This window comes from Littorina saxatilis, linkage group LG5 (assembly GCF_037325665.1).
Source record: "Littorina saxatilis isolate snail1 linkage group LG5, US_GU_Lsax_2.0, whole genome shotgun sequence".
Classification (NCBI taxonomy): Eukaryota; Metazoa; Mollusca; class Gastropoda; order Littorinimorpha; family Littorinidae; genus Littorina; species Littorina saxatilis.
In genome coordinates, this window is record NC_090249.1 from 62392062 (window position 1) to 62411025 (window position 18964).

Genomic DNA, 18964 nt, shown 5'->3' on the forward strand with positions numbered 1-18964 from the left:
ACGCATACACACACAGACACACAAACACCCACACGCATACACACACAGACACAAACACCCACACGCATACACACAGACACAAACACCCACACGCATACACACACAGACACCCACACACATACACACACTCACTATCATACATATATATATATAGACTAATATTTAAAACATCAAAACTTCAAATGTTTGTATTTGTTTGGTTTGTTTATAGTAAATAATGTGCAGAATGCCCTTTGAAGTATAAAACAAATCCTTGGCATAACCCCTGAAAACTTTTCCTGAAATAGTCCTATCGTCATACTATTGGAGTGTCTTCTGTACCTAACAATAAATATATTTCAAATTTGAACTCTGATAGTGTTATCAAAAACAAACAAAAAAGTCATTCATTGTCAGCTATGCATGTGAACACTTCTCAACCAGAAACAGAAAATAAAATACAGGTATCAAAATGCAAAGCAGAAGAGTACAATTCAAGCACAAACACAAAGCAGAAGAGTACAATTCAAGCACAAACACAAAGCAGAAGAGTACAATTCAAGCACAAACACAAAGCAGAAGAGTACAATTCAAGCACAAACACAAAGCAGAAGAGTACAATTCAAGCACAAACACAAAGCAGAAGAGTACAATTCAAGCACAAACACAAAGCAGAAGAGTACCATTCAAGCACAAACACAAAGCAGAAGAGTACAATTCAAGCACAAACACAAAGCAGAAGAGTACAATTCAAGCACAAACACAAAGCAGAAGAGTACAATTCAAGCACAAACACAAAGCAGAAGAGTACAATTCAAGCACAAACACAAAGCAGAAGAGTACAATTCAAGCACAAACACAAAGCAGAAGAGTACAATTCAAGCACAAACACAAAGCAGAAGAGTACAATTCAAGCACAAACACAAAGCAGAAGAGTACAATTCAAGCACAAACACAAAGCAGAAGAGTACCATTCAAGCACAAACACAAAGCAGAAGAGTACAATTCAAGCACAAACACAAAGCAGAAGAGTACTATTCAAGCACAAACACAAAGCAGAAGAGTACAATTCAAGCACAAACACAAAGCAGAAGAGTACCATTCAAGCACAAACACAAAGCAGAAGAGTACCATTCAAGCACAAACACAAAGCAGAAGAGTACCATTCAAGCACAAACACAAAGCAGAAGAGTACCATTCAAGCACAAACAAACAAATGTGGTTTCACTGTTGCTTGTCCTTGTAAGTACATTGTCCGATTTTATTTCTAGCAGCATTTCATAATTATAATTTATTATACACGCAACTCTTTCTTGTCAAGTAGAGTGATGGAGCAAAAACGAGAATATGTACCAGTACACTCAACTTCCACATTCAATATCATGTATATAATGATCATGTCTGAAACTTGACGTGGCAGACTGGAAACAAACCAAGGTTTCACAAAATTCTTATGTAAAAAAACAATTTCTTACCAGTACGAGACAATTCTTGTGTACATCATCTAGGTACTATAACATCCCCTTTAAATTCTGTCATTGGTTGGGAGCGGGCACGCTTGTAGAACGTGAGGAACTGTGGAAACCCTGCGCCGAACTTGCCAGTTGATAACATCAGCAGGCCTAAGACTATGAGTGACACAACCATCCAACGCTGAACTTGCCAGTTGATAACATCAGCAGGCCTAAGACTATGATGACACAACCATCCAACGCCGAACTTGCCAGTTGATAACATCAGCAGGCCTAGGACTATGATGACACAACCATCCAACGCCGAACTTGCCAGTTGATAACATCAGCAGGCCTAGGACTATGAGTGACACAACCATCCAACGCTGAACTTGCCAGTTGATAACATCAGCAGGCCTAGGACTATGAGTGACACAACCATCCAACGCTGAACTTGCCAGTTGATAACATCAGCAGGCCTAGGACTATGAGTGACACAACCATCCAACGCCGAACTTGCCAGTTGATAACATCAGCAGGCCTAGGACTATGAGTGACACAACCATCCAACGCTGAACTTGTCAGTTGATAACATCAGCAGGCCTAGGACTATGATGACACAACCATCCAACGCCGAACTTGCCACTTGATAACATCAGCAGGCCTTAGACTATGAGTGACACAACCATCCAACGCCGAACTTGCCAGTTGATAACATCAGCAGGCCTAAGACTATGAGTGACACAACCATCCAACGCCCAACTTGCCAGTTGATAACATCAGCAGGCCTAAGACTATGAGTGACACAACCATCCAACGCCAAACTTGCCAGTTGATAACATCAGCAGGCCTAAGACTATGATGACACAACCATCCAACGCTGAACTTGCCAGTTGATAACATCAGCAGGCCTAAGACTATGATGACACAACCATCCAACGCTGAACTTGCCAGTTGATAACATCAGCAGGCCTAGGACTATGAGTGACACAACCAACCAACGCCGAACTTGCCAGTTGATAACATCAGCAGGCCTAGGACTATGAGTGACACAACCATCCAACGCCGAACTTGCCAGTTGATAACATCAGCAGGCCTAAGACTATGAGTGACACAACCATCCAACGCCGAACTTGCCAGTTGATAACATCAGCAGGCCTAGGACTATGAGTGACACAACCAACCAACGCCGAACTTGCCAGTTGATAACATCAGCAGGCCTAAGACTATGAGTGACACAACCATCCAACGCTGAACTTGCCAGTTGATAACATCAGCAGGCCTAGGACTATGAGTGACACAACCATCCAACGCCGAACTTGCCAGTTGATAACATCAGCAGGCCTAAGACTATGAGTGACACAACCATCCAACGCTGAACTTGCCAGTTGATAACATCAGCAGGCCTAAGACTATGAGTGACACAACCATCCAACGCTGAACTTGCCAGTTGATAACATCAGCAGGCCTAAGACTATGAGTGACACAACCATCGAACGCTGATGAAGAAGAGGAAGTTTCCTGGGTTCAAAAAAGTGATTTTGCATCCTATTTCAGTCAGAAAAAAATGTTTACCTTGGAGAAATACCATTAAGCCAAGATGAAGAAGTGGGGAAAATGCTGACTAGTTTATTAAATTACAGTACATGTACTGTCTTGTTTGCATACCTGGGGTATCATCACTGCCTTATCAAAACATCCACTGTTAACATTCCCTTATTTTGCTGATCAGCAGTCAACTTGTTCTGGGTCCGACCAATTTAATAATCATGACCAATTTCAACCAAAATGAGACCAAGAAAGTTGAAACTAGATCAGAAGTCACCCCTGTTGATTTCACAGATCATATGCTTTTAATGTGGAGAAATTGATCTGTACTTTCTCTTTCCATTATCTCCTGGTACAAAAGATACAGGAGCAGAGATTCTTCTCCAGAACGAAAGCAACATTTGTAGATATAAACTTTAGAGACTAAGTGACAACTGACACCAGTGCAAAAGATCTAAAAACACACTAACATTGCTTTTGTTCATTTCACTGGTTCTCACTATAACTCATAGCAGCACAACCACACTCAGATTGCTTCATAAAGACTAACTTAGACTTGAGTAAATAATGTTTCCCTCCCTCAATCACACAGAATATCTGCGCTGTGTATCACTTCATTGCCTCTTTACAACAGGGTAGGGAAAATGTCACAACACATACTTGCTTGAAAGGTTTACAATCAACAATTCATCAGTTGTAGAGCACACCCAAGTCCCAGTTTACCTTTTCACATCATGCGCAGCAGCAGTACCCACATCTCTATCTTCACATCTATTTTGTTCATTTTGATCTTCTTCAAATGACCCACCACAAATGATATGACACATTCACAATTTAGCATCCGTTTTTCACACTGGGAAAGTATAAATACCATTCCCCGTTGCTTCTAATCTTCAAATTAAACAAAATTAATGTTGCATGCAAAGAGAGAGAGATTACTGTACTTGAAACGCAGTCATAATATAAACAGTCACAACACACATTGAAGCACAGACATTGTTATCTTTCTTTATTTGGTGTCTAACGTCGTTTTAAACCACGAAGGTTATATCGCGACGGGTAAAGGGGGGGGGGGGGGGGGGGGGGGGGAGATGGGATAGAGCCACTTGTTAATTGTTTCTTGTTCACAAAAGCACTAATAAAAAAATTGCTCCAGGGGCTTGAAACGTAGTACAATATATCACCTTACTGGGAGAATGCAAGTTTCCAGTACAAAGGACTTAACATTTCTTACATACTGCTTGACTAAAATCTTTACAAACATTGACTATATTCTAAACAAGAAACACTTAACAAGGGTAAAAGGAGAAACAGAATCCGTTAGTCGCCTCTCACGACATGCTGGGGAGCATCGGGTAAATTCTTCCCCCTAACCCGCGGGGGGCACATTGTTATCTAAACATTGTATGAAAACATTGTTACCCAAAGCTCCACACACCAACAGGGCTCCCCCAAACTGTGCGTTCCTGCGCCCTACATGCCCTAGAAGCCCAAACAAATGTACACAATTCTTCAAGTGGATTTTGCTACGTAGTAAACCTGAAAGGAGCATGTCCAGGATGAAGTAAATTTGCATTATTATGCCATACTGTCGGCACTGATTTTCAGAATGTCATTGTTAACTACATAGTTTCCAAACAGAATGGACAAGAACTTACACTTGGCTGGATTTCGAGGACAATAAACTGTTTTTCGAGATCTGAAATGACGCAAATTTACTTTGAAAATCTAACCGATACGACATGTTTTTGTGAAGGTCTCGCAAAACTGAAAAAAGTTGTCCTGGTTTTGGGACCCTCTAAAGATCTGCTAAGGGGTTCCTTGGACCCTCTAAATATTAAAATGAGGGGTCCCCGGACCCTCTAGGTAAAGTGACTGCGGCCCAGACAGCATCCCCAACCAAGTACTAAAGACATGTGCCAATACAATCGCCCCACCCCTCACCCTCATCTTCCAACGTTCCCTCACCACTGGGAAACTGCCGTCGGACTGGCTCTCCGCTAATATCTCCTCGGTATTTAAGAAAGGGGATCGAAACAAAGCAGAGAACTACAGGCCAGTCTCCCTTACCTCAGTCTGTTGCAAAATACTGGAGCACATTATCTGCCGCCACCTCCTGACCCACATGGAAAAGCACAGCATCCTCACCAACAACAACCATGGCTTCCGAAGCGGATACTCCTGTGAAACCCAGCTCCTAACTACCATGCACGACATCATGAAGTCCCATGACGCTGGTAGACAAGTTGATGTGGCAATCCTGGATTTTAGTAAGGCCTTTGATACCGTGCCCCATGGGAGGCTACTGAGCAAACTCCACCACTATGGAGTTAGGGGTCCGGTCCACCAGTGGATAACTTGCTTCCTCACCCAACGCAGTATGAGGGTGGTCCTGGAGGGTACGGAGTCCGAGGAAGTGACAGTCATGTCAGGGGTCCCACAGGGCACAGTGCTCGGCCCTTTGCTGTTCCTGTGCCACATCAATGACCTACCACAGTCTGTGAAATCAACGGTACGACTTTTCGCAGACGACTGCCTACTATACAGAGAGATACGCACCTTCCAGGACCACCTTACTCTCCAAGAGGACCTCAGACAACTGGAGCAGTGGGCACATAAATGGGGGATGAAATTCAACGCAAAGAAGTGCTACATCCTTAGTTCAAAGCCCACTTCCAACTTCTTCTACAACCTTGATGGAACAATCCTCAAGCAAGTTGACAAGAGCCCCTATCTCGGTGTCCAAATCTCATCCGACCTAAAGTGGTCACCACATGTGACGACCACCAGCAACAGAGCATCATCAACTCTTGGATTCCTCCGCCGAAATCTACGGAACTGCCCACAGACCTGCAGACGCACAGCATACATTGCCCTGGTACGATCAACCCTAGAGTATGCTGCAGTTGTATGGGATCCCCACCTGAAGCAAGACATCGAACGACTGGAGCGCGTACAACACAGAGCAGCCAGGTTCATCACCAAGGACTATAAGTCTAGAGAGCCTGGCTCTGTCACCAAGATGCTAAAGGACCTCGAGCTCACAACACTCCAAGAACGACGGCGCCAACATAGACTCACAACACTGTTCAAAATATCCACAGGGCAGATACCAGCACTCCCCCCCGAAAACTTCATCACCCCTGCAAAACAGACCCGCAGGAGGGTGAAGCCAACACAGTTTAGCGACTACAGTTCCAACAATGTGATCGAGAGGCAGGCCATCAACAACTCTAAAGGCCTAATCATACCACACTGCCGAACTGAACTGTTCAGACACTCATTTTTTGTAAAGACAGCTCAGGAGTGGAACCATCTAAGCGAGGAGGTGATAGGCTGCACATCAGCAAAAGCCTTTTCTACTGCCGTAGGAAACCTCCCTCCTCCCCCCTCCTCTTTTTAGGCCGCTGCGCCCACCAGTCCCGTCGCATATATAGCCAACTTGGCTCCTGCGACGTACTATACCAGAACCAGAACCAGAGCCCCACCCCATCATCCTTCTGCTGACCAGAAGAGAAAGCAGTTCTCTGAGAAAAGCACACTTCAGCTCATCTCTCAGTTGTATACACACAGTTGCACCAAACACACAGGTCGTCTTCCAAGCGACTACACTTTTCATGTCCACTACTGTCCGAGGGGGAACAGCCAGTAACGATTTTCAACAGGTCCGTCACAAGAGTGAGCACACGCTCACAAAGAACAGTCAGTTCTGTTTGTCCAGCATCCATCAGTGACGTCCTGAAAACCACACGGCCTTGACCCCCCACCAGGTCAGCGCACGGTCCAGGGGTCAGTGTGGTTCGGGCACATGACCGTCAACATAGAAGTTGCGAGTGGCAGTCGGCAAGGTCACCTCAAGGCCGTCCAGTTCCTTGGTGAGGATGATCTGACAACCTGCAGCCATCATTATTATTCTCATTATTGATCTGACAACTTGCAGCAATAAAACAATCATTACGCTAAGTTATCCGTCATCTGACAACCTGCAGCAATGAAGCAAATGTTACAATTATAGTGTCCGTCATCTGAAAACCTGCAGCTATCAAACAAAGGTTACAATTATAGTGTCCGTCATCTGAAAACCTGCAGCTATCAAACAAATGTTACAATTATAGTGTCCGTCATCTGAAAACCTGCAGCTATCAAACAAATGTTACAATTATAGTGTCCGTCATCTGAAAACCTGCAGCTATCAAACAAAGGTTACAATTATAGTGTCCGTCATCTGAAAACCTGCAGCTATCAAACAAATGTTACAATTATAGTGTCCGTCATCTGAAAACCTGCAGCTATCAAACAAATGTTACAATTATAGTGTCCGTCATCTGAAAACCTGCAGCTATCAAACAAATGTTACGCTTAGTGTTCTTCACAACACCCCACAACCTGCCTCTCATCAGTGGACATTACTTTCCCTATCCCTGGAGTTATCTGACAACATGTGTGACTGACGCTAACTGGATTCATGTGTTACTGAGTGCCCAAGCACAAGAATCACCTTTGGAGGCAATGCCAGTCAAACAGGAGAGAATTTAAAGCTAAGTACCTCTACAAAAACTGCTTTGTGAGCGCACAGGTTCACAGGGGCATACCAGGAGACTACAGCAGCTGGAACCCATCACAATCAGTTTTCTACCATTGACAAAACCAAGTTTGCATGGAAAAGATCCTGTAATCTATGTCAGAGTTCGATAGGTTACCGAAAACACAAAAAATATCAAGCATGCATCCCCCCAAAGCAGAGTATGTCTGCCTAAAGGCGGTGTAAAAACTTACTGAGTCTGCTGTTGGGTTTGAGGAATGGAGCCATGTCCAGCATATCTTCTTCCCTGCAACAGACAATGCCACATGTTGCCATACCACTCCACAACATACCACACAAAACATCTCAATATACCGCTGTTAAACTTCAGCATGACTTTCTCCCAGCAACATACAATGCGCAACATCTCAATTATGTTGCCACACAACTCAATTATGTTGCCACACATCTCAATTATGTTGCCACACAACTCAATTATGTTGCCACACAACTCAATTATGTTGCCACACATCTCAATTATGTTGCCACACATCTCAATTATGTTGCCACACAACTCAAGCATTCTGTTTCTGTAAAGTAGAGAGAAGGTTATAAAAAATGTGTGTAAACCGGCAACTTTTCTATTTTCCATCATACACACATTCTTACAAAGCACAGAGAATCCTTCATTCAACAGCTATCACCTAACAAAATAAAAAAATAAAATCAATCAAACATAACTACAAAATCAAAAACAACAGAAAAGTTCTTAATAAATGTACATATCTTTTCTTTAAATCTGTTTATGATATAAACTTCTCGAGTATTTTTCAATCTTCAAAAAAGCAGTGAGAACACAATTACGTATGTTAATCATTTTCTTTGACTTGAAGACATCCAGTGTATTTATGACAACTGGTACAGTGGAACCCCCTTTTAAGACTGACTCCCCCCCCCCCCCCCCCCCCCCATTTAAGACTCCCTCCGTTTTAAGACCCTGATTTCTCAGATTTTTTTGTTCAAAACCTCTTTAAAAGTTACCCCTGTTTTAAGATTCCCTCTTTCTAAGACCTGACTTTCTAAAAATTGTTGTACAGCACTTACTCTTCTTTGGGTTCCGGCAGCAGGTCAAAGTAGCCGTCCTTGACGTACACATGGCACGTGCAGCACGCCAACGATGCTTCACAGGCACCTGGTCAACACACAGAACAACGCCGGTCAACACAGCACCAACACACAGAACAACGCCGGTCAACACAGCACCAACACACAGAACAACGCCGGTCAACACAGCACCAACACACAGAACAACGCCGGTCAACACAGCACCAACACACAGAACAACGCCGGTCAACACAGCACCAACACACAGAACAACGTCGGTCAACACAGCACCAACACACAGAACAACGCCGGTCAACACAGCACCAACACACAGAACAACGCCGGTCAACACAGCACCAACACACAGAACAACGCCGGTCAACACAGCACCAACACACAGAACAACGTCGGTCAACACAGCACCAACACACAGAACAACGCCGGTCAACACAGCACCAACACACAGAACAACGTCGGTCAACACAGCACCAACACACAGAACAACGCCGGTCAACACAGCACCAACACACAGAACAACGCCGGTCAACACAGCACCAACACAAGTGTATGTCTGCTTATGGCAGAATGACCAAGGTCTTTAACGTGCCACTGTGCTGACTGACACGTGGGTGGAACATGGAGTCTGCACATAAAGTGACCCATATGTCTGTCCCAAACTGCAAATAAAATGCAAGTGAGAGAAATACAGACTGTTTGTGCCAAGGAGTGACTAAGAGGTTGATTTCTTTTTCAGGGCGCCAGGCTCACACTTGCATTTAGAAACCCTTTCATACAAAGTTCAAAATAGACCACATTGTTGCTGCCGCAATACTTGTTGTTTTATCGATCGGGCGCCTGTGCCTCTTTACGCGCTTTTCCAAGGTAAATAGGTTTTACGTATTCATGCGCGAACTCGCGCGAGATTCGGATATGTTCTAGAACGTCACTTGACATTTTGACTCGCAGTGGAGACAGACCTGTCAGGTAGTCTTTTGGCGTTGTCTCGGACTTGAGAGGTATGAACAGTTTTCTTTTGCTTGTTTTTGCAAGGTAATAGGATTATGTTTAATGCACCAAAGCGTTTTATTCCGAAAACCTACTATTGAGGTAAAAACAACTGATAATGGAGTTGTAATTTCTGCTGCGGAAATGTGCGTGGTAGAACTAGAACTATTTTTGGTCTTGACCTTGAGGTGTTGTGTTTTTATTGTCTTGGGTTCATACGTAATTTTAATGTTGAATCGTTGCCTCGCCCCAGTGTGTTCTCGCATCACTTGTTTGTTCAACTTAGATTGTATTCGTTGATGTATAGTAATAAGCATATATTTTGTGTTCTTCAGGAACCTGTGTGGGCAATCCCCATGCCTTGTTGTTATGCGCTGTCATCACTAGGAGAAGACGAGGTATGCACATATGCATTGTAAATATTGTGTTTGTAAGAAAGTGTGTATGACAACCTATGGCAAAATGTGCAATTGTTGTAAACGAAGAACAAATTGTGATCAGATTGAGCATTGTCATTTTATTCAACTTCATAATGATAATTTCATAAATGCAATGTTAAACAACATGTGTGATAAAGTAAAGCATAATGAAAAGGTGATAAATGTTATTATAACTGTACATCACCTTTTAGCACTTGTTTTTATGCTTTTAATCATGACTGTTCCTCTGATTTATTGCAGTCTTTGACAGCCCTGTATGAATTGAGGATAAAGGAAGTTTTACAATCATACATCCGTCTTACGTCTTGGGAGAGGCAGCGACACACATTCTGCTTTGATATTGTTACAATTCAAAACAGACCACATTCAGATGATTCTGCTTCCATATTGTTATGATTCAAAACAGACCACATTCTGCTTCCATATTGTTATGATTCAAAACAGACCACATTTTGTTTCCATATTGTTATAATTCTAAACAGACCACATTCTGTTTCCATATTGTTATGATTCAAAACAGACCACATTCTGTTTCCATATTGTTATAATTCTAAACAGACCACATTCTGCTTCCATATTGTTATAATTCTAAACAGACCACATTCTGCTTCCATATTGTTATGATTCAAAACAGACCACATTCTGCTTCCATATTGTTATAATTCTAAACAGACCACATTCTGCTTCCATATTGTTATGATTCAAAACAGACCACATTCTGTTTCCATATTGTTATAATTCTAAACAGACCACATTCTGCTTCCATATTGTTATGATTCAAAACAGACCACATTCTGCTTCCATGTTGTTATAATTCTAAACAGACCACATTCTGTTTCTATATTGTTATAATTCTAAACAGACCACATTCTGCTTCCATATTGTTATCTTAAAGTTTGCAACAACACAGAGGAAAGACAAACAAACGCTTACCTTCCACTTCTATCTCATAGCGATGTGCGAGATACATAACATTATCTCCGACTTTGCCCTTGATCTGTGTGGCTGTGCCGTGTTTGGTGATGTACGTTATCTTGACTCTGTCACAATGCACAAAATAGGCATGGAATATACAGTACTATCACAATAAATATGGTAAACAGTACGCTATGGGGTGTGGTTCCCTCTTGACGTCTTGTTGGTAAAATGAAAATGAATGCACATAAATAGACAATAGTTGTATTATACTATTTCCACTTTATCTAACCCTAAAAAACATTGTTTGCAGAAACAAATATGTAAAAGCTATCTCATCTTAAGAGCTCCCTCGTTTTCTTCTTCTTCAAAGATGAAGACAAGGCAACACACTCGAGTTCCTGTCCTCGAAAAGGCTACCAATGTCCACCATCTGAACACATTCACTTGTGTGTTTGTTTTTCTTCAAATGAAACTTAAAAATATTTATTTTCTGTATTATAATTGTTTGTCTGTATGTCCACTTAAAAGACTGCTGTGTCAAAGGTCAGTGACCGTAACGTTTTGTTACAAATAAATGTTCCTAGAACATACCTTTCTTGTTTGTTTTTATTTAAAACTGTCACCTGTACCTTCTATTTTTTCAGGCCAATATTGCCTGATTGAATGCCTGATTGAATGCCTGATTGAATGCCTGTAGAATAATCATTTTCAAACACAATAATGGTCAATGGGTACTTATACCATTAATCTTAAACAAATCACACGTGGTCATTGATCACAGGTATGATAAATGCATAACAAATACTAAACCTGTGCCCAAATAGACGATATTCGGAAATGAGTGTTGGGTTTGCATTGGTTGTGAAATATTTGTATCTTTGGAAACACTGTTTTTTTCTTCTTGGAAACACTAAGGCAAACAATTCCACATGACATAATAGGCCAATCATTACCGAGTGTTAGCAACCATGTGTGGAGACACGCTGCTTGCTAGTGATTGGCCTATTATGTCATGTGTGGAGACACGCTGCTTGCTAGTGATTGGCCTATTATGTCATGTGTGGAGACACGCTGCTTGCTAGTGATTGGCCTATTATGTCATGTGTGGAGACACGCTGCTTGCTAGTGATTGGCCTATTATGTCATGTGTGGAGACACGCTGCTTGCTAGTGATTGGCCTATTATGTCATGTGTGGAGACACGCTGCTTGCTAGTGATTGGCCTATTATGTCATGTGTGGAGACACGCTGCTTGCTAGTGATTGGCCTATTATGTCATGTGGGATTTTTGCCTCAGTGTTTGCCAGAAGAAAAAACCCTCATCCAACCCACACAAACCTGACAATTATTTCTGGAATTCATCTATTAAAACAAAACAGAACTTAACACAACACACAGTTTTGTAAGACCATTTTAGTTTAGCCCACTTACACCTCATCCTCTGACTTGGGATCCTGCCACTCGTATTCACCATGACATAGCGGACCGTCTGAAAGCAAACACACCAAATACAACTTGACACCTGTCACCTGCTATTTTCTCTCTCCCTCTCTCATGCATCCCTTTAATTTGTTAAGGGGTTTACCAACTTCCACAACAGAATTTGTTTCATCAACCTTGCCAAAGTGCGTTAAATACAATGTAATTTAGTATTGTAATACATGTTGATGTACATGCATGTACTTGCAAAATTATCTGCATTGTATGTGCCACCAAAGGAAGATCCTATCACACACACACCCACACAAATCAACTGAAGTGATTTGATTTTTTGTTATATCAAAGCATGGCCTCCAGAAACAAGCAGAGGGTACATCACAGCAAGTAAACTTGTGTTGTGTGATAATCATACTCCATCTATACAGGTCCAAAAAAATAAAAATTAAAAAGTGCATATGTTCTCCTCGGACTAAAATTAATGATTTAAATAAAACGGCACAGTTTGAAAGAGCACAAATAATTTTAAAACAGTTAATGTCAATAAAGTTCTTTTCTCTTTCAATGGAACTGCGAAGATTTTGCAAGGTGCCCTGAAGTTACACAACTCGAAGAATTATGTCAGCAGACGCTGAAATACTGATGTCAGTCCTGATAATTACTCTGTAATCGAAGTCCCCTGTATGCTGTTACCAACGGTACTTGTGTTAAACCATGTGCTTTTGTTTTTAGACTAGTAGACGCTTGAAACAAAATGCATCGTCTGCACACAGTTCTCAGCAAGGACGCCGCCATCTTGGTAACGCTCTGCCTGTACGCAGGCTTTGCGCCGCGCATCCGTATAAACGGGGATCTCCTACTGGATACGAAACTGTTGATAAATGCCGCTTGTGACTTCGCATATTAACATGCATCAATCATTGTCGAAGGGAAAATCGTCTGGATGAGAGGGTTCACAGTAGGGAAAATCCTTTGCCAAAATGGACCCCGAATCGTGGATATGCTTCCTGTCACATATGTGCAGACGTTTGGACGGAGTGTACAGTGTTGTGTAGTGGTTGTGTTTGCTCCGATCGAGTGAAGTTTGTGTTGCTATATGACAAAAAGTTCAGCTCCCTTTTTCCTTTGGATTTCCAACATGGCGGCTGCACGCTCCGAAAAGACGTGGAGAAATTCTCTGTGTTGGATTCTTTCTGTGATTACAGTGTTCAATCAAATATGTGTTTCTGTTGAGGAGAGCCGACAAAGGGTCGGTAAAAGTGTTGAAGATGCCGCAAAGTTAAATACACATGTAAGAAACTTGGACGGTACAACAGAGCGTCGGCCGTCGGTAGAGGACGGGTATGCGACCGACAATAAACAAGACCCTGTCAGCCCCGAAATGTTGGGGGGCATTATTATTCAGCATGAATCTCAAAAACTGTCGGCACGCTTGAGATGGCTTAGCAACGACGAAATTGGAATAACAAATATGCAGGTGAGTGTTGGTGTAACAGAGGAAGGATTTTTTGACTGGACAGTGCGCTAGCAATCATAAAACGGCCCACCATGGCACCCCGAATGGGCAGTTCTGGTCCCAAGATCAGTATAATGCCTCCGTGTGTGTGTGTGTGTGTGCTCCTGCCTTGAACCATCTCACGGCCTATCTGAGGTCCTAAATAACCAAACTAATATTTACAGCAAAACTGATTCATGTCAAAAACGACAACAGACAAGGAGTTCTTAGAGTAGAATAAAATCATAGCACTAGCACTGCTAGCTCGCAATGGCACTTCAGCAGTAAGTCTGAAAATGTCTTTGAGGATCTTCTAATTTCAGGACATTTTTCGACACCCCTGAAAATCTCAGCACCAGGCAAAGAAAACAATAAGACGAATACATTAGAAGATCCTCAAAGACATTTTCAGACTTACTGCTATCATATATATATATATATACATGAAAAAAATAATCCAAATCTACTTTTGACTTTGAGCATCAAAACTAAAAAAAAATCTATTTATTGGACCTGATTTTGCTTGTTCCAGTGATTCACACACAAAAATGTTCCAGTTATGCAATTGTGTTTTAGCATGTTCTGCCAGTGTGCAGAGCCTTGTCACAACACTTTTTTCATTGTCATTAATTTTGTTTTAAATAAATACTAAAATAGTTTGATTGTTTTCCTTCAGTGAGGGAGACTTAATATGATGGTAGTTAGGACAACATGCGAGTAAAAACATGTAACTGGCGAGTAGAAATGTTCATGTACTCGCCAATCTGAGTAAAGTTGCTGAAATAAATTGTTGGTTTGGCTAGTAAAGTTTGCTCTCTGGCTAGTAAATTTTCAGAATCACTAACCAAAGGCGAGTGACTTTCCGGGCTATTAATGATACATTTTGAGGGCATAGAGATACAAAATTTACAATCCACATCAAACACATCAAGCCTAATCCCTGTAGACTTTATGGGGACACTGACATACATGTACACAGACGGACTTAAGGTGGGCTATAATTATACCCAATCAATCATTGTATAGATCTGTAGAGCATCAAAATCAAGATGTGCAATGAATATTCTTCGAGGCATTTTTTTTTAGTATTGTTTTTTGTTTTTTTATTCACACAATCTAACAGTAACACACATATTAAAAGTTGTTTGGTTGTGTTGTGTGGAAGACCATGGGATCATGGTAATATTTGTGTAACAGACACATCAGTTGCTGGGTTTGGCGTTGAACTTGTTGTATAAGGTTGTACTTGTGTTTTTCTTATTTTTGCCATTATATTGTGCTGCAATGGTTTTAACTTAAAATCAGATTGTGGTATAATTTGTAGGTTTAGTCCCAAAATGTCATTAGGCCAACAAAAAAAAATTGTCTGTTTCTGGTCACCCGACCGACCCTAAATTTCGGCGCCGACCCTGAACTTTTTTTTTCCAAACTCAAATTTTTTTATTTTTTTTTGGTGGTAAAGGACAGGGTGAGAAAATGAACAACAAAAACGTGTGAAAACGAAAGTCCGCTGACGATTTGTAAATGTGTTGAGTGTCTTGTCTCTATGTATAGTGAATCCAGTCTCTTTGCGCGATTTTTAAAGTTAGTTTTATTGGTCTACATTTGGGGTAAAAAAAATTAAAAAAATCCCGACCTACCGACCCTATTTTTTTTTAGCCATGTTACCAGAAACAGACAAATTTTTTTTTTGGCCTTACATACTATATTTAGACTTGTTGTAGCAGTTCTTCAGTATCATAACTAGTCGAGCATTTCTCTCTTTAATTTGTTTCATTTATATTATAAAGCTGTTCTTATTTGTCTTGTCCTTTGTGACTGTTGGGTGTTCTTTCATCTGGTAGACCTTCTTGAATCTTGTGTGGGATAACAACTTAAATAAGGGCTTAGGCGCTAGCGCGAGATAGCGGCTAGGAGTGGGATTTCCCATGCTGGCCTCAGTCCCTCATCTTTTCTTTGCTGAGATACACAGGCGTTGCACAAGGGGAATGGGTGTAGGTAGATCTGTGTGTTGATCTATTGCTGTAGACTAGATGTTTGTGAGGTAGACAGGAAGAGCGACTGTGGTCAGGGGGAGAGGACCCAAGGAGGGCTTGCTTGCTGAGGGGCAACCAAATTATCCTGGGCCTATTTGCTGTGGAGGGCAGCACTTTGATGCTGGGCCCGCTGTTTGGCCAGGCTTACCTAATATTTCAGCTAAGCTGAGAGCAAGGACGGTTTGAGTGCGGCCCTGTCTTTGTCCCTAATCTTCTCCCTTCTGCCTTACCCCTTCACCTCATGGCCTGCTGCTTCCTTTTTAGTGTCAACCCTTTTTCACTGCCTGTGAGAATCATGGTCCTGTTTTTAGTGTCAACCGTCTCTTTAGTTACCTGGTTGCTATGCTCAACGCTTAGGATCGTGGTCCTCTGTTTTTTAGTGTCAACCCTCTTTTTCACGGCCTGCTTCTCTCAAAGCTAAGTTAGGATCACAGTCCTCTGTTTTTAGTCTCAGCAGTGTTTTTTCGTTATTGCTTCACTCGACCCTGAGTTAGAATCATGAATGGTCCTCTGTTTTTAGTCTCAGCGGTGTTTTTCACTTCTTGCTTCACTCCTGAAACCTTTAGTTAGAATCAGTCTTCTACTTTTAGTGTCAACTGTCTGTTTGACTACCGACTTCACCTAGTATCCTCAATCTCTTGTTTTTATTTTTGACAGCTTTACCCTGACTACCTAAATCAGAGTAATCTCTTTTCTGTTTTCATTTAACTGGGTAAACTTAAGTTAAAGTGTTCTCTTTAAAAAAAAATCATCTGATTCATTCTGAGTCTGAATCTTAGATTTCCTGTCTTCTTTGCAGTCTAAACTTGTGTGTTTGTTGTTCTCTGTCTAGCTCTTCTTAGTGATCGTTTTTTTGCTGCCCTGTTTTATTCCTGTGCATTCTTCTTTATTGACTCATGTCTTGGGAGGGGTCGGGGTGATTGGGGTGTCCTTTTCCTTACCAACACCTCCCAGTGGTTCTTTTTCCATTCTGCATTCAGTTTGTTTGTTTGTTTGTTTGCTTAACGCCCAGCTGACCACGAAGGGCCATATCAGGGCGGTGCTGCTTTGACATATATGATATAACGTGCGCCACACACAAGACAGAAGTCGCAGCACAGGCTTCATGTCTCACCCAGTCACATTATTCTGACACCGGACCAACCAGTTTTCCATTCAGTCAATACTTGTCAGTTGTCAGTGCCTGGAGGGAAAGCAACTCTGTTTGGTGCAAATTCGGTACACTATTCGCTTTGGTCGCCAAGACCACTGAGTCAGCATCATCTCTGTCATGCCCAGTACATCAAGACTGCCAGGATACTTGTAAGCAAGGCACTGCCTTCCTGACATGGCCAGTACATCACGACTGCAAGGCACTGTCTTCCTAACATGGCCAGTACATCAAGACTGCAAGGCACTGTCTTCCTAACAAATAACATGGCCAGTACATCAAGACTGCAAGGCACTGTCTTCCCAACATGGCCAGTGCATCAAGACTGCCAGGATACAAGCAGGGCACTGTCTTCCTGACGTGACCAGTACATCAAGACTGCAAGGCACTGTCTTCCTGACATGGCCAGTACATCAAGACTGCCACGATACAAGCAAGGCACTGTCTTCCTGACATGGCCAGTACATCAAGACTGCCATGATACAAGCAAGGCACTGTCTTCCTGACATGGCCAGTACATCAAGACTGCCATGATACAAGCAAGGCACTGTCTTCCTGACATGGCCAGTACACCAAGACTGCCATGATACAAGCAAGGCACTGTCTTCCTGACATGGCCAGTACATCAAGGCTGCCATGATACAAGCAAGGCACTGTCTTCCAGTGACATGGCCAGTACATCAAGGCTGCCAAGGATACAAGCAAGGCACTGTCTTCCTGACATGGCCAGTACATCAAGACTGCCATGATACAAGCAAGGCACTGTCTTCCAGTGACATAGCCAGTACATCAAGGCTGCCATGATACAAGTAAGGCACTGTCTTCCAGTGACATGGCCTGTACATCAAGGCTGCCAAGGATACAAGCAAGGCACTGACTTCCAGTGACATGGCTAGTACATCAAGGCTGTCAAGGATGCAAGTAAGGCATTGTCTTCCTGACATGGCCAGTACACCAAGGCTGCCATGTTACAAGCAAGGCACTGTCTTCCTGACATGGCCAGTACATCAAGGCTGCCATGATACAAGCAAGGCACTGTCTTCCAGTGACATGGCCAGTACATCAAGGCTGCCAAGGATACAAGCAAGGCACTGTCTTCCTGACATGGCCAGTACATCAAGGCTGCCAAGGATACAAGCAAGGCACTGTCTTCCAGACATGGCCAGTACATCAAGACTGCAAGGATACAAGCAAGGCACTGACTTCCCAACATGGCCAGTACATCAAGACTGCCAGGATACAAGCAAGGCACTGTCTTCCAGTGACATGGCCAGTACATCAAGGCTGCCAGGTACAAGCAAGGCACTATCACATGGCCAGTACATCAAGACTGCAAGGCACAGTCACTTGGCCAGTACATCAAGACTGCAAGGCACAGTCACATGGCCAGTACATCAAGACTGGCAGGATACCAGCAAGGTACTGTCTTCCTAACATGGCCAGTACATCAAGACTGCAAGGCACTGTCACATGGCCAGTACATCAAGACTGTCAGGATACCAGCAAGGTACTGTCTTCCTAACATGGCCAGTACATCAAGGCTGCCAGGATACAAGCAAGGCACTGTTTTCCCAGCATGGCCAGTACATCAAGGCTGATACAACATCTAGAGCTCCCTGTGGAGAAAATGTGTATTCCTCATGTGGTAAGTGCATCAAGAGGGCTATTAGGTTGACTTGGCATGTCTTTGTGCCCATACCTCAAAGTATCGAGAGTGCCACTGCCAGAAAGCAAGCTGCAAACGTTTCTTAACAAACATCAGGCTTGCTTTGACGAACAAGACATTCGTCAGACCATGCTTCAGCGTGTGAACGGGGACCATCGAGAGGGGAAACACGGCACATTCTTGCGACCATACAGCAACACATCAAAGGTGCCAG

The 18964-nt window shown here is 42.5% G+C and overlaps 2 protein-coding genes across 2 annotated transcripts in view; one reads left to right on the forward strand and one right to left on the reverse strand.

The window, feature by feature from the left end:
• Positions 1-1201: 1201 nt before the first annotated feature.
• Positions 1202-13227, reverse strand: LOC138967665 (adrenodoxin-like protein 1, mitochondrial). Its single transcript, XM_070340304.1, has 6 exons — positions 13066-13227; positions 12398-12455; positions 10983-11089; positions 8605-8692; positions 7755-7807; positions 1202-6872 (listed from the first exon to the last, which is right to left on the reverse strand). Exons 1-6 carry the CDS (start codon positions 13196-13198, stop codon positions 6769-6771), a joined length of 543 nt encoding a protein of 180 aa, XP_070196405.1. The 5' UTR covers positions 13199-13227; the 3' UTR covers positions 1202-6768.
• Positions 13228-13324: 97 nt separating this feature from the next.
• The window catches only part of LOC138967663 (VWFA and cache domain-containing protein 1-like), a gene marked incomplete in the record, with an annotated part of 73038 nt that continues 67398 nt past the window's right edge, over positions 13325-18964 (forward strand). The window contains 1 exon segment of the mRNA XM_070340302.1: positions 13325-13880. Coding sequence (XP_070196403.1) covers positions 13500-13880 — 381 coding nt within the window.

What these genes read in the sequence shown, in the direction of transcription:
- LOC138967665 (XM_070340304.1), bottom strand. Translation starts at nt 13,198, where the DNA reads ATGGCGGCGTCCTTGCTGAGAACTGTGTGCAGACGATGCATTTTGTTT. An exon ending in CAGGGGACTTCGATTACAGA is followed by an intron (nt 12,456 to 13,065) that starts GTAATTATCAGG and finishes GTTTGCTTTCAG; the next exon opens with ACGGTCCGCTATGTCATGGT. An exon ending in CTGCCGGAACCCAAAGAAGA is followed by an intron (nt 7,808 to 8,604) that starts GTAAGTGCTGTA and finishes TGTCTGTTGCAG; the next exon opens with GGAAGAAGATATGCTGGACA.